Here is a 14,469-nt window from a genome sequence, read left to right on the forward strand (position 1 = left end):
ATATAAATAATCCTTTGTGGTGATGCTGCACTACTCAGCAGGCAGGTCTGCAGGCCCTTGGGTGTTGCTACCACAATGTGAAGCAGCAGCTTCATAGCTTCGAATTGGACTCCTGAGGAGCTCAGAGATCTGCAGGGTTGGCAGCACCAATAGTGGTGACAAGGAGCTTCTGGCAGCAACTGGGGATGACATGAAGGCGACCAAAGAGAGCTCCACTCTTGTTCACCCTTGGAACTCAAGCCCCAGCTTTGTACACAAAGTCAGCAATGAGATTCCCTGCCCCATGTGAAATTTATACTGATCTACCAAAAATTCATTCATAGGCTTTACATAAGAGGTTTATGTAACATAGGTTTACATAACATAATGCACCAAAGGCTTCATCCTGTAAATTTCACATAAGTAATGTTAAGTAGACAACAATGTGATACATTTCATAAGTTTGTATTACAAAGTAATTATTTTAGTAAAATTATATTAATATAGTGCAGATTTCATTAAGGACTAATTTCAATATCTGTGTTGCTCAACACTGAACTGTTTATGGTAGTCTTAAAAAAGAAATCAGTGACATTTGCGACAACATAGGGTTCCCTCTGGTCTCCAGAGGTGATAAAATTAATTTGCTTGTAATGTATGTTAATCATGCAGAGTCCTTGCCTTGATGGTAAGCAGATGAGGGACTGGCAAGACAAGGGGCACAGTGTTAAAAGTGCTCTGCTGGCAAAAGCTGCCTCCAGTCCAGCTCTCATGCTGCCAGTGTTGACCCTGCCTGGCAGCCCAGGCACAGGCACAGCACTGCCCCTTGCTGCCAGGCAAGGGCTGCCAGGAACATCACTGCTGCATCAGCAATGGTGGCAGCTGGAAGAAAAGTACTCTGACGTCTCCAAAATGGTTATTTGAAAGGCTAAATGTGAACATTCCTATTACCATGTTCACAAGTTTGGGTCAGCAGCCAGACTCAAGCCCAGTTCTTCTGACCTATCCAGTCTGCACCACCATTATCCTCTCTCTGTTCTCAAACTGAGGTTTAGACCCCTTCCAAGAGCAGTGAATGGGGTTATTTACTCAAGCTGTACCCACAGCTACCCACTGAGTCCCGTGAAACTGAAAAAAATAAACATTGGGATTTAACATTTATCTTTATTTCTGTCTTATTCTCATTGTTGTTCTCTAATTAATAAATTGGCACCAAGAGACCCATCCACTTTCAAACAGACCAGAGCTCATTCACTTCTATTGGAAACTGGGATTCCTGGCACGGGGACAGATGCTGAAATGCTTTTAAATTTGGAGGAACCTCAGCATAAATATGCCAAAGTTAAAACAGAAAAGCTTGTGGGGTTTTTTACCAAAACTATTGCTGTGATATGGCTCCTGGTGTGGGTACGTATGGGGCTGACTCCTGCTCCAAGGGCTGCTCACTGATGGAAAGCTGCTCATTTTGCCTGCTCTGGCATTTGCAGTATTTTCCATATAGATGCCACGATGACGTCCCCAGCTGCACCATGGCCATGGACTCAGGAGACCAACCAAAGATGTTTAGTATTGTTCCCCTGAAGGCTGGCTACAGGAACACTCAGCTACTGCAGAGACCACTGAGAAGTCTCTTCATTGCTCCTTAGCCAGCAGCACCAAGGCAAGGAACACAGGCTATTCATGCCCTGCTTTGGCCATGGAGAGGAAAGAAGGTGGATGCAGATGGGAAGAGCACAGCTGACGCCCAGAGAGAAATGTTTGTGTCCATGCCTGGGAGATGCACAAACAGCCCTGGTGTGCAACTTTGAACAGGAAGAGTCAGCTTCCTCACTCAAAATTTAAACATTGCTGCTATGTCCCCATCTGCCTTTCAAAGGCCCTGAGCTGGTGGGATCTCATCCCTGGGGATGTCCTGGAAGTCAGTTCTGAGCTTGCCCATCAGTGAGCGGGGGGCTGGGATTTGCTGGAGCGAGCAAGGTGACATTGGCAATGCCACCAGCATCGGTCCTGCCAGGAGACCTGAGGAACTGCTCTGGGTACTACAGCACTGGGCTGTAGTGGGTACTACATCACTGCTGGGCCAGTCTGCAGAGGGGAGGCTCCGTGGTGGGGTGGGTTTGAGACCTAGAACCCATTTCTCTTAAAGTACTGGGCTCTCCTAATCACGCTGTTGACATAGTTGTAGTCGCTGCTGCATGGGTCTGCCTCGTAGACCTGGACATTGCCCATTCTGGCATGGTAGGTGCAGATTCCCCCTGGAAAGAGTGAAGAAGTTGTTATGGGCTTGTAAGTAAGAAATAAGGATTTAAGAGCAAAAATTTGTAGCAAAAAACCACCATGCATCTCATCAAACAGGAACTGCTTGACAAAGTGCCAATTGTGCATTATTGTTGAAAAGTGACTGATTTTGTAAAATCTTTATTGCTGTAGTGAAGGAGGCCATGTCTCTCTCCAAATGCAGGTGGAAATGAAACACTGTTACCAGGAAAGGGTGTAATCAGAGGAAAGGAAGGGCAGTAGCAGAGCAAGGAAGGGAGAGTAAGAAATAGCATAGGGTGAACAAACCAGCACACAGCTCAGACTACAAGGAAACCTGGATGCAATCTTCCTGGACACAACAGGTTGCCACAATAATTCTGTTGTGTTGTGATGCCTCAGTTTCTGCATTCTCCAGTGACTTTTTTTTAGCTGCTTTCTATCTTATTTATCCATCTAACAGCCATTTCTCATTGCCCGTCTGCTGGTCTGGTACTGCTTCTGTTAAACTAGAAAACTCTGGTTCTGGTTGTTATTTTGGGGCTTTGGGGGTTTATTTTGTTAGTTTGGGGTTTTTTGTGGGGTTTTTTTGGGGTTTTTTTTTCATAAGAGATGCTGTAAAATCTGCCAGACTGATGCTCTTTTTCCCTTAAAAGTGACACCAACAAGCACACAGCACTCCCATCAGTCAGTCTGTCCCTCCCTAGTACAAAGCCCATTCTGTACCTCTCAGCTGCTGGTCCCAGGACCAGGTAGGATGTCTTGCCCGTACTTCATTAATGGAAAGAACCAGGATATTTGAGCACTGATTTATGTGTTCTTCACTATCCCACGTCACAGAAGGTTGCACTTGCTGCCTGCTGATCTAGGAAAGACAAGCAAGAAAATGGGTTTCCCTCTGAATGCCTCCCCCTCTTCATTGTACTCCCAGGCTTTGACTCAATGAATGACCTTATTCAGGACAGCCTTGGATACAGAGGGATGGCAATAAAGTGCTCTTTCAAACACAGAACAGTGATTTGCTGAGATAAAGCCCTGGGGTATGCACTACATTGCTATTGCTCATGCTTGTCACACCCTGCAGTACCTGCATCAGGCCGTACTTCTGGCGCGCGCGGTCCCAGCCGTTGTCCAGGAGCAGGCCCACACGGCTCTCCTGGGACATGATGGCACCGATAAGCGCTGGATCCAAGCACAGGTTTCTGGCTACTCTCTTAATTGGGATCTCATATCTCCTCAGGCGTGGCAGGTCTGCCTCAGCCGTCCTCCGTATCATGGCATATCCTGCTGCATAGGGAAAAGCAGACTTACACACAGCCCTGTCCAAACCCCTGGCTTCCCCGTGAGCAGGTGTGTCAAAGGAGTACTCAAGTGTTCAAGAAATCGCATCTACATCAAGTTGGGCAGTAGGTTTTGAGGAACAAGCACAGCTCTAACTATGGCCAGGGAGCTGCTGTTCTACCACCCAAGGATGACCAGGAAAACAGAGAGGCTTCTTAGGAGGTGGAATGCATGGTCCTCTTCTTCTGCTGCACCTCTGTGTTGCAGCGTGATGTCATGGTTTGCCTCAGATACTCCAGGTTCCTCCCTGATAATTCCCTGCCGGGTGTGTCAATCATCCCTCCTTTCCACACCCTGACCCCTGCTGAGCGCTGTCTGTCAGTCCTGGCATTCCAGAAGGGCATCAAATGATTGGCAGAATTCAAAAGATGCCTTTCACCCCTGGAGAGACATTGGGCCATCCAGGTGTCATTTGTCTCCTGAGACTTCCCCCCTACCTGGTTGGTGGTCCCTCCTGCCCCTTCCCTCCCACTCTCCCCGGGTTAAAAGGAACAACAACCACACAGTTCAGAGTCCTGTTGGAGCTGTTATTGCATTCAGAGGCCTGTGTGCCAGGAATAAAGCTCTGGATCGAAACCCTCCATCAGAACCAACTCCTTTCTTTCATCCTCGCCTTAAAGCTTCTCTGCCAGGGTAAACCTGAGCTCCTGCAAGCCTGGACTTGTCCCAAGCGCCAGCTGCAGCATCCAGCTAGCCAAAGGTGTCTCTGAGGTGAAACCACCACAGTTGCTACCTTTTGGTCAAGCAGCAAGGGCCAGACGAGCCCAGGCACATTCCATCCATCTATATTGGTATTATTCCAATACCTCTGGAGTCAGAGAAGTGAAGTTTCAAAATGGATTTGAAAAAATTGAAGGGTGTGTTACTACAGATTGTCCACATTGCAGTAACAGCTATGTTCTATCTCTAGAAAGTGGGGGCTTTTTAAAAGCAAATTTGGAACAGTTTGGAAACAAGCAAGCAGGTTCATATCTACGCTTGAACTCTCACAGTCAGGTGTCTTCCCTGGCAAAGCCTACATCCAAGAAACATGGAAATATCAGCAGTAGGAACGTGACACAGTCAGCTCTGTGCTCACACCAGGCAGTAACTGCAGGCAAGAAAGAGAGAAACGTGAAGCACTGGCCAGCTCAGCCAACATGCCAGCACTCAGGACCTGGCTCTGTGTATCCTACCCTGGGAGCAGACAAGCCTTAGTGAGGAGGCTGATGCTAAAGTCCTGGCTGATGAAGAGGCTGTTTTAACTGAAAAGAGGTGGTACTATTTCCTTTTGCTTTGAGGCCAAAGATCTTGATTTGGGACATGAAGTTTGTCCTTCCACTTCCCATCAGGTCTGGAGGCTTCACCTGCTCTTTTGGGAGAGGAAGTATTGCTTTCTCCCTTTTGGCTGTTTGAATAGCTGCACCACATTTAGTTTGGCAATGGCAGGAGGTAAGGCATCTCTCTGTCAGGTACAAACAAGTTGACAAATCAAGCAGTGAATGATACATACCACAGTCAGAGGCTCTTACAGGTGTACAGGAGATCGTGGGGGCTTGAAGAGCACTTATATCACCATAGCAACTGTAACTCAGGGATGGAGCTGAAATATGAAACAGAAGTGTTTGAACACAGAAGGTCTCAGAGCAGTATTGTTCAAGTCAAGCATGAGAGAGCCCAGGCCTGCAACCCACATTCCCTTGTGCTGGCCCTGCTTGTGTGGGGTCCACTGGTCTCCATCAGTAATGTTATCAAAGAAAGGTGGAGAACAGAAATTGGTTCTTTTCTAGTTGAATATTGAAGCAAATGGATGTAATGACTGTTTAGGTGAACATGCACCTGCCCTGTTAGGTCTAGAGGCTGGTGTGGGAGAGGAGAACCAGAGCCTCTGCATTTATTTCAGAGGGCAGTTCCCATCCAATGCCCCTCATTGTTTGGAACCACTCAGATGATAGCTGGTGGTCACTGAGCACCCTGGCTGGGATTGTCTGCTGTGTCCCTTGATAACTTGGTGAGGAATTAATTCAGGAGAATGCTTGCCTCAGTCTGGGAAAACTTCTATATTTCCCTAGTAACTGGGGGACAAATAGCCACCATCAAACAGATTGCCACTTTTGTGAGACCATTTCTGAGAAGGCAGAGAGATTTGATAAGGTTAGCTGGGAAAACCAAGAGGAGACATGGCTGTGACTCCCTTGGTTTCAGTCTCATCCTGCAGATGGTCTGCTTTAAAAGGCACATGTGGGCAGCAAGCAGCCTCATACAGCAGCTGAGGACCTTCAGCCACACCAGATCTTACAGAGCCATGCAGGAAGGGAGCCTCAGGCCTACTGCACTTCCACTCCAAGGCCCTTCCACAAACAATCCCAGTCTGCTTTTGACAGCGACCCAAACCTGTCTTACCAACAAGGGCTGAAAGACCCAGCAACAGCAGTGCAGGGATCATGGTGAGGGCTCTCCTCAGCTGTCCCAGGAGACCTGGAAACACATGGTTTGCAAAACATGAAGAAATTACTGATGATTTTCAGCAGCACTCTAGCAAAGTTGGCATGCCAAAAGCTTCCACCCTGAGGCACCAGACAGAGATGGCCTTAGCTGAAGAGGGGTTGGGAAGCAGAGGAACTTACTCCCCTTAGGGAGGTTGGGACCAGGGTTGGTTCCCTGGACTAGCAGGGGCCTTTTTTAGCCCCAGCCAGTTGTCATGAGCAAGCCCCAGCCAGTTGCTTGCTCATACAGCCCCTCCTGAAGGCCCATAGTGTGTCTTTATGATGGGCACATCCACTAACTTTGCTTTAATTTTATAGGTGTTTGAAGTCTAATGTGCTATAAAGTGCACACAACCCCTGCCCCCCTGTTCAAAAAGGATTTTTTCTTGGCTCTTGGAAAAACTTGTTTTCAAAAATCAAGAACTATGATCCTTAATACTCTGCTAAGAACATGCAAGGCAACTCCAACATTTATCTGGTGAAATAATACTTCTCTGTGTGATACTGGCAGATAACCACTTTACTAATAAATGTGTATATTGTGCCTATTCATAAAATTCCAAAATATCACCAGATGATAGCTATCAAATGCAAAAAAAATTGACTGTATTTGCCTTGCTGATAAACACATTTAAACTGAGCAGCTTTTATGGCTTACAAATATTTGGGGTTTTTTTTCCCAAGAAGATTTCAAACACAAAATACACCACGAATCTTGTAGGCAATTCACACTAATCCTGTTTAGCATTATCAGTTAAACATTAAAACATTAAAACCTTATTAGTTGTAATAGCATGTGACCATTTCTCTAGACTGCATTTCTACTGCAAACCAGATTATATGGATGCAGAAACACAAATAATCCACCAGTATCATTGGAAAGACTCTCTTGTCCTGACTAAGCTTTTTCAGGCCAGCAATGCCCATGGCCAGATCAGGGTACACCCTGTTTGAGCTCTAACACTAAGGCTAAGTATTCACAAGCCCAGATAAATACAGTTTGATCCAACATCTATGAAATGAATCTGTGTCCCCATTGAAAGCTACAGGATGTAGCTCTTTCCACATGCAGGAATTTTTTTCACTCCACTCCCATCACAAAAACCTCACAGACCTTATACAGAAACACCATAGCAATCACAATATTGGCAAAATGCTAAATCAAAACAAGTCAAGGCTTCTGGTTCTAAATAAATATTCTGTAAGTGAATTCAGACTCACCTGTATTCGGTTGTCCTTCCTCTGAGGCAGGTCCCTTGATGACTTTATATATATACATAGGAAAAGGTATCCACCCTATGGGCTTTGGAATGTTAATTCCTACCTATTGTGATGACTGTTTTAAAGTACACTAAGTAATATATATTAAGAGCTTAGAACTCCAAAGATTTCTTTCATCCAAAGATTTGCACAAAGGGCGGTTAGTCAGACTCAGGACAACTCTGTGAAAGGAAATAAACACTGTTTTTCCTCCATCAATAAGCACATTGATGCACAATAAATGACTTGCAGAAATTATTGAAGTGAATCAGTGGCAGAGGCCAGGCAAAAAACCAGATCCATGTGGAGTCCCCTCCTTGCTTTGCATCTGGACATGTTTCTGGAAGGATTGTTTTTGTCTTGGTTCCTCAATGGTTTCAGATAGGCAAGCTTTTAATTAATATCATACTTAATTAAGTATTCTACTTTAATTAAGTACCATATGAATTTTAACAAGGACAATTAAGGAAAATCCTCCCACAGCTTCATTGTTTACAGCAAACCTAATTCAGGATGGGCACTTGACTTCTTTGAGTAGAGGCAGGGTCTGAGTTTAAGATGTAGGGAGGCAGGAGGTTGCAGCAGAAATTAGGAGGAAGAAACTGGTCTCCCAGAAAATGGAGTTAGTGGGGACACACACAGGGGCTCTGAAAGACTTGCACTCTGCAGCCAAGACACTTTTCACATATCTAAAACATCTGAGTTACTTGGAGAAGGAAAGAGAGTCTGGGAGGCCAGTGCCCTTCAATCCTGTTCTGTTTGCCGCATTTTTCTCTTCCCTGGAATCTGCCCAGCATGCATGGAGGTTAGGAAGGCCAAGATTTTCTTCTGGTGGCTTTCTCTTCATTATTTGATGCATCACGAATCCATCTATTGCCATTGCTCTTTTGGGACTGATGTGGCAGGTAGGAAATGCTGTTTTGGCCAGTTACTAATGAATATGTTCAAAACCAGGCATTGTTACAGGAGGTTTAGTATAAGGGTTAAGGTGAGTGTTAAATACAGAACTCCTACTGAAACCTTCTCAAGGATTACAACAAAGCTAGGCAATAATTCTTTGTGCTCAAACCTGATATTTTCTGTGGTATTTCAGACTAGACTATCATGTAATCCTTTTACTGGGGTTTAACATTTTGAACAACAGAAGGTAAAGTTTGATATAATGTAAGGTGCACATCTTTGTGGTGTTGTCCTGGTCTAACACTTAGAAAATAGAAACATCACATGTACAAGTGTGCTTTAATCCTTTCAAAGGCAATGGCTACAGATTAAATGCTGGAGGGAAGGACAAGAAGAAGAAATTATCTGGGAAAAGCTCGTAGTGCACAGCTTGATGGCAGCAAACCCAGTAGGGGTTTATCCTTTCACATTACTTTATCCTCTACAGAACAAGACAGTAATTTTGTATTAGAAAGAGATGTATTCTCTCAAATAGATTATAACAATTTAGTATTAATGTCTAGGTATGCTTTATAAAAACAGCATCATGTTAGTGACAAAAAACTAATGTTCCTCTATCACTGAGCCTGTGTTCATGCTGATGAATTGGGACCTTCTTTGAGAAGAAGCCTATAATCTTAGGTAAGATTTATTTCCTTATGTGTTGTCCACTTGCTGATGGTCCTTGAGACAAAGCTTTTAATTGAAATACTGTTTGCTTTTGCTACGTATTTTTCTCTTTCATTTGTTACCATGTAATCACATTTTTATACATTTCACAGTAGTCCCATGAATTCCTAATGCCTATTCTGCATTGCATCGCTCCTTATATACTCATTGAGTAGTGGATATTATGTTTTAAATGCAAGTTTTTATCTGTGCTGCTATAAGCTCTTAGGTCCCTGGGACAGATTCCTTGTATTCATACAAATTCCACTGTAAGCCCAAATAAGAGGATACTTTTTCAGCACTGTTGTGGACTTCTTCTCACTCTTTATCCACACAAATTTTTCCAGCTGTCTTTTAGAGTAAAAGCCAAAAGCAAGCAGCCTCTATGGAAACATGCTTACATATACTGAATGGAGCAGGGCTCTCAGCTAGTGCATTTGTCCAAGGCACCACCACGTCATGAGAGCTGCATGATGTTAGAAAACACCATCCTCTGCTAAAAGGTCTTTGTGGGGCTGTGTGAATACAGAGCATTGAGTGTAGGTGAGCCACTTAATGAGAGTGGGCTGCATCTGTCACTAGTACAGCACATATTTTCATTTTTATGATAGATTTAATTTGGAAATTTTTATCAGGAGGAATGTCAATACCTGTTCTCCTTGTGCTGGGTTTGGTCAGCACAGTGTGTGACTGGGAGGGAAGGGATGGAAAGTCAAAGAAAGAGGAGGAGTTCACTTATCAAATAGTATCTGCATCTTCTTAAATTTAAGATGCAGGAAAGGTTCCTGGTATTCATGGGCATCCTGGCATTAAGCTTCAGTCAGTGACCACAGACACACTTTCTCTGTGATCTGTCAATGACACTGTTGGTTACATTCAGGTAAAGGGAGAGCAGAGTGGACAAAAAATGTTACCTGACACAATAGCATTTTCCCCTTACATAAACTAGAAGGGACCACAACTGAGATCTAAAGGACACCAAAGTTCAGTACCAACAGTTCTTTCCTACTCACAGATTTTCACTTTATATTTTTCCCCCTCATGCCAAGAAAAGTTTTTTACTTTCTGCTTGATGGAGAAGTGATCAAAATAGAGCATCAGTTTGAAAAGGATTACATGCTGCACATGTTGTTCTCCTTCAGGTTCCAGGTCTTAGCATCACATGTCACTGGGTGGTGAGAATACCATCTAAAATTACTTGGAATGATACTCACATTAATTATTGTCTCCATTGTGAGTTTCAGCTTGTTTCATAACATCGACCGGGAGATGAATTTCCCAGGTTGTTCCTTTTGTCTGGGATGTAATTACAGGTAACACCAGGTATTCTCAGACTTTGTAACTGCTTTATAGGGAAGCTGCCCATCACTGCTGACGTAGGTTGGATACCTACCACTAGCTGACCAGTTAAAGATGCATCTGTAGCATCATCTCAGACAAATCCTCTACTGTTGTCCTTCCCAGCTTTTAAAGGGACACACCCAATTTAATAGTTACATTTCCATAGGTTTTTCTTTCTAACATCTAGTATTCCTGGAAGTAATCATAGAATCATTTAGGTTGGAAAACACCTCTAAGATCATCGAGTCCAGCCATTAACGCAGCACTGCCAATTCTACCACTAAACCACATCCCTAAGCACCAGATGTACACATCTTCAAAAGTCTTCAAACTTGTAAGACATGAGGCTGTCAGTTTTCACTCTATTCAGAAGTAAACAAGTGCTGAGTGTCTCAATCTTTTCCTTTACCTTGCCTTTCTGAAGAATGCAGATGAGCATTGCAGTAACATCCCTCTCTGCATCTCTCTGACCTTCACATAAAGTATCTAAGGCCAGAAGTGTTTATGAGGGAGGGAAACAAGTGTTTTCCTTCTGTTCTCTAAAATGAAGTTTTACCACAGGAAAGGTGTCCTAGCAAAAAGATTACTGGATTGGGTTCTATGAGATCTTGTTCACATTCCATCTTAAACACAGATCTATCACCTAAAGCAAAGTAATTTGAAGTTTGAGCCAAGTTAGGGTCCTGCACATGGGTGCAATCCCAAGCACAAATATAGGCAGGGGGATGAATGGATTGAGAGCAGCCCTGAGAAGGACTTGGGGACGTTGGTTGATGAGAAGTTCAACATGACCCAGCCATGGGCACTCACAGAGCAGAAAGGCAACTGTGCCTGGGCTGCAGCAAAGTCAGCTGGGGCCAGCTGGCTGAGGGGGGGATTCTGCCCCTCCACTACAGTCTCATAAGATCTGGGCTCCCAGAGGAAGAAGGATGGGCAACTGCTGGAGCAAGTCCAGAGGAGGGTCACCAAGGTGATCAGAGGGCTGGAGCACCTCTCCTGTGAAGACAAGCTAGGATTAGGATTGTTCAGCCTGGAAAAGGAAAGACTCTGGAGAGACCTTATAGCACATTCCACTACCTAGAAGGGTCAAGCAAGAGAGTTGTGGAGGCACTTTGAACAAGGGTGGGTAGTGATAGGACAAGGGAGAATGGCTTCAAACTGACAGAGGGTAGGTTTGGGTTTGATACAAGGAAAAAAGTCTTTGTGTGAGACACTGAAACAGGTTGCCCAGAGAAGTTGTGGGTGCCCCATCCTGGAAGTGTTGAAGGCCACACTGTATAGGGCTTTGAGCAGCCTGGTTTCATGGAAGACGTCCCTGCCCATTGGGCTTGGAACTAAGTGATGTTTAAGGTCCCTTCCAACCCAAACTATTTTGTGTTTTGATGATAACTATTAAGGATATTTCTGTGTGCCTGGAATTAATGATACAAAATATTGAGGACTGTTAACATTCTAGAAAACAAACAGGAAACCATTTCAGGCTTTTTCTAGGGTGGTGCACTAACAAAAGAAATAATTAGCAAGGAGGAAGTAGATCAGGAAGGTAATTAATGTTGTTCTGTGTATCAATCATCTGATTTTCATACAATGTCATCTTGGGAAAAGCCAATCATTACTGGATATTGCATGCTTTGCAAGGAAGGTAAGTTAATTTTTAAACCTTTTTTATAAGAGTCACATGTTGAGGTCATACCACCAAGCGGATGATGCTTGAACGGGTTGTGCTCCAAAATGCAAATTATATTAACACAGATTCAACACTGAACTGACACAGCTACATGGCAACTAGATCAGGGCTGGCTTAGTTTAGGCAGCTCAAGCCATGGCTGTAACAATTAATCAAAACCCAAAAAGTAGCTTTAGAATATACACCATATGTGCTCTCTAAAAGTAAGTTTTCTTAATTACTTCCTTTCCATCAACAAGCACCCAGTATTTCTCAGTTTGGATGCACTTAAAAATAATTAACCAAATTTGAACAAGGTATTTTTGGGTAGTGCTTTGGGGTGTTATGTACTGCTTTAGCCAGTGTGATGTGTTACCTTAAATTGATGAAGTAGGTATGAACATAAGTTGCCTTCTGTAGCATATGATACAGGAACAGTGCTCTGCAGAGGGACAGGGAACAAAGAGCAACTGGCAGACCACAATGTCTTGGATCACCACAATCATATTGGACTGGCTCAATACTGAAGGCTCCCAAGCATGATCCAAAGAACAAAAGATCAGAGTAAATCTTTTTTGTGTCAAATGTGGTGCAACTTATCTCTATTTATCCTTTAAATGTGGCTCAGGAGCAACATACTCCTCAGAGGAGTTCTCAAGCAGACTACTGTAACATCAAGCACCCTCACCTTCTGATTCTTAGAGGCTTTTCTTCAGCTCCAGATCACAACTCTCAAACTGTCACATGCAGCTCTTCTAAAGAGACAGATCAGCCACTCCTGACAGAATTTTCCTTTCAAAAAGTGGGTTACACAGCTATTGTATATGCAATGAGTACAAAAGCCATGTTATTTCTTCAGCAGCTAGTGCTTGTTTGTGTATATATGAGAGATAAAGTGACAACATCCCTCACACTGGGTTGAGAACACCAGCTTTACCCTTATGGGGAAGCAAAGGGATTGTCTTAGAAACTGTACTGGTCAAAGACCAAATTTCTATACAAATTTCTGTAGAAAAGCCTTCATTTTAGTATTTCTAGGTGGGGGATAGAAAAAAGGGGATTACTTGTAACATAGGACTTGACAACATCAATTCATCTTTTGAGTTGGCCTCCCTCCAGCCCTGTGACACTTGCAGGTAATCCAGCCTACTAATGGGGTCTGAGAGCAGTTACTCAGTTGACGCTCTCTCCAGAACTTGTTTCTCATCCTGCCTCTTTCTTGGACCAGACTTCTTCACACTCTCAGATCCCAAAGCTCAGCTCAGCACTTCACTTTGGGGTAGATTTTGCTCTGTTGCTAGAAAAGATTTCTTGATCAGTCAGTGATCAAGGAGTGTCCAGTTGTGTCCACATAATTCAGCATCAAGAGCTGATCAACTGAGATCTTGTTTGGTTATTATTTTTGCCTTCTGGTTTCTTTTATTACTTCACACCAAGCATCAGGCACAGACTTAAGCGCTAATCATTATTAAAATTATATGCTGAGTTCAGGCATAAACCCCATCACTTCCCAAACTATACCTGAACATTTCTCATCTCTTTGTTGTCCAACAACCTTTCATGGCTGACACATGCCAGACCAGGCACCATTTTGTGATTGGTCTAAGCTCAGGAAGCTTAGTCAGTCATGTCCTAACATACCTCATCCATCTGTGGTAAGCAATTAATCACATAAAACTTGCATTTCTTCTGCATATTGAGAATCATTAGCATCTCATCAATCAGCCATATGACCACTAGATTGCTGTTGACAAAGTTGTCTGCTTTTCAAGTCTATACAGCTGACATTTATTTGAGCTGGTGTTCTCTGTGTTGTGACACTTGTAGCTTGCTGTCCCAGGTCTTATATCACGGGCAATTCATTAATTTAACCTGCATGGCAAAATTATTAAACTCTACCACAGAAGAGTAATTTGTTCCTCACTACTCAAACTAGATGAATTTCCCATTTCTTAAAGAACTTCTGGGTTTCAGCAAAAAATAAAATTTTTGCATTTGTTAATCTCAATGTAATATGCAGGATGAAGTGTAACCAAGAGGACTGTTCAGTAAAAGTTTCAATGTTCATTCAAGACAGAATATACAGAAACAAGAAAAGTTTCCATGGAAGTAAAGACTTGAAGAGAAAATCTGCGAGATTACTACTTTCAAAATAAATCTAAACTTATAGTACAAACAGTCTCAACTTCTCTTACTACCCATGTCCACGGCCAGGGGGTTGGAACTAGATGATCTCTAGGGTCCCCTGTAACCCAGCCCATTCCCTGATTCTACCCAAGCCACACATTCCTGCAAACTCCTTGTATCAGCACTAGAGTATGTGTGGTCATGTTACAAGCCTGATGAAGGAAGAGGTACCAGGAAGATTAACCTAGAAAAAAAAATCATCAGCTTAAAGTGACATGAAAGCAGAGACTCCAAGTAGGATTTGCAATGAGTTTGTAATGAGGCTTTTCACGTGTGGAACTGAGTAACCTCCACCAACGCACCGTGCTGGAATCCTGACAAGCCCACACGTTTCCACACAGCACGCAGCTGCATCAGAGGTGATTT

General features: G+C 43.5%; 1 protein-coding gene across 1 annotated transcript; it reads right to left on the reverse strand.

The window, feature by feature from the left end:
• Positions 1-2,103: 2,103 nt before the first annotated feature.
• Positions 2,104-6,001, reverse strand: LOC128934496 (lysozyme g-like). Its single transcript, XM_054272099.1, has 5 exons — positions 5,959-6,001; positions 5,069-5,158; positions 3,323-3,522; positions 2,962-3,100; positions 2,104-2,234 (listed from the first exon to the last, which is right to left on the reverse strand). Exons 1-5 carry the CDS (start codon positions 5,999-6,001, stop codon positions 2,104-2,106), a joined length of 603 nt encoding a protein of 200 aa, XP_054128074.1.
• Between the last annotated feature and the right edge of the window lie 8,468 nt (positions 6,002-14,469).

Source organism: Melozone crissalis, unplaced genomic scaffold, assembly GCF_028551555.1.
Source record: "Melozone crissalis strain CALT ecotype California unplaced genomic scaffold, PUWL_Pcris_2 ptg000013l_1, whole genome shotgun sequence".
Lineage (NCBI taxonomy): Eukaryota > Metazoa > Chordata > Aves > Passeriformes > Passerellidae > Melozone > Melozone crissalis.

What these genes read in the sequence shown, in the direction of transcription:
- LOC128934496 (XM_054272099.1), bottom strand. Translation starts at nt 6,001, where the DNA reads ATGATCCCTGCACTGCTGTTGCTGGGTCTTTCAGCCCTTGTTG. An exon ending in TGTAAGAGCCTCTGACTGTG is followed by an intron (nt 3,523 to 5,068) that starts GTATGTATCATT and finishes TTCCCTATGCAG; the next exon opens with CAGGATATGCCATGATACGG. An exon ending in CTGGGACCAGCAGCTGAGAG is followed by an intron (nt 2,235 to 2,961) that starts GTACAGAATGGG and finishes CACTCTTTCCAG; the next exon opens with GGGGAATCTGCACCTACCAT.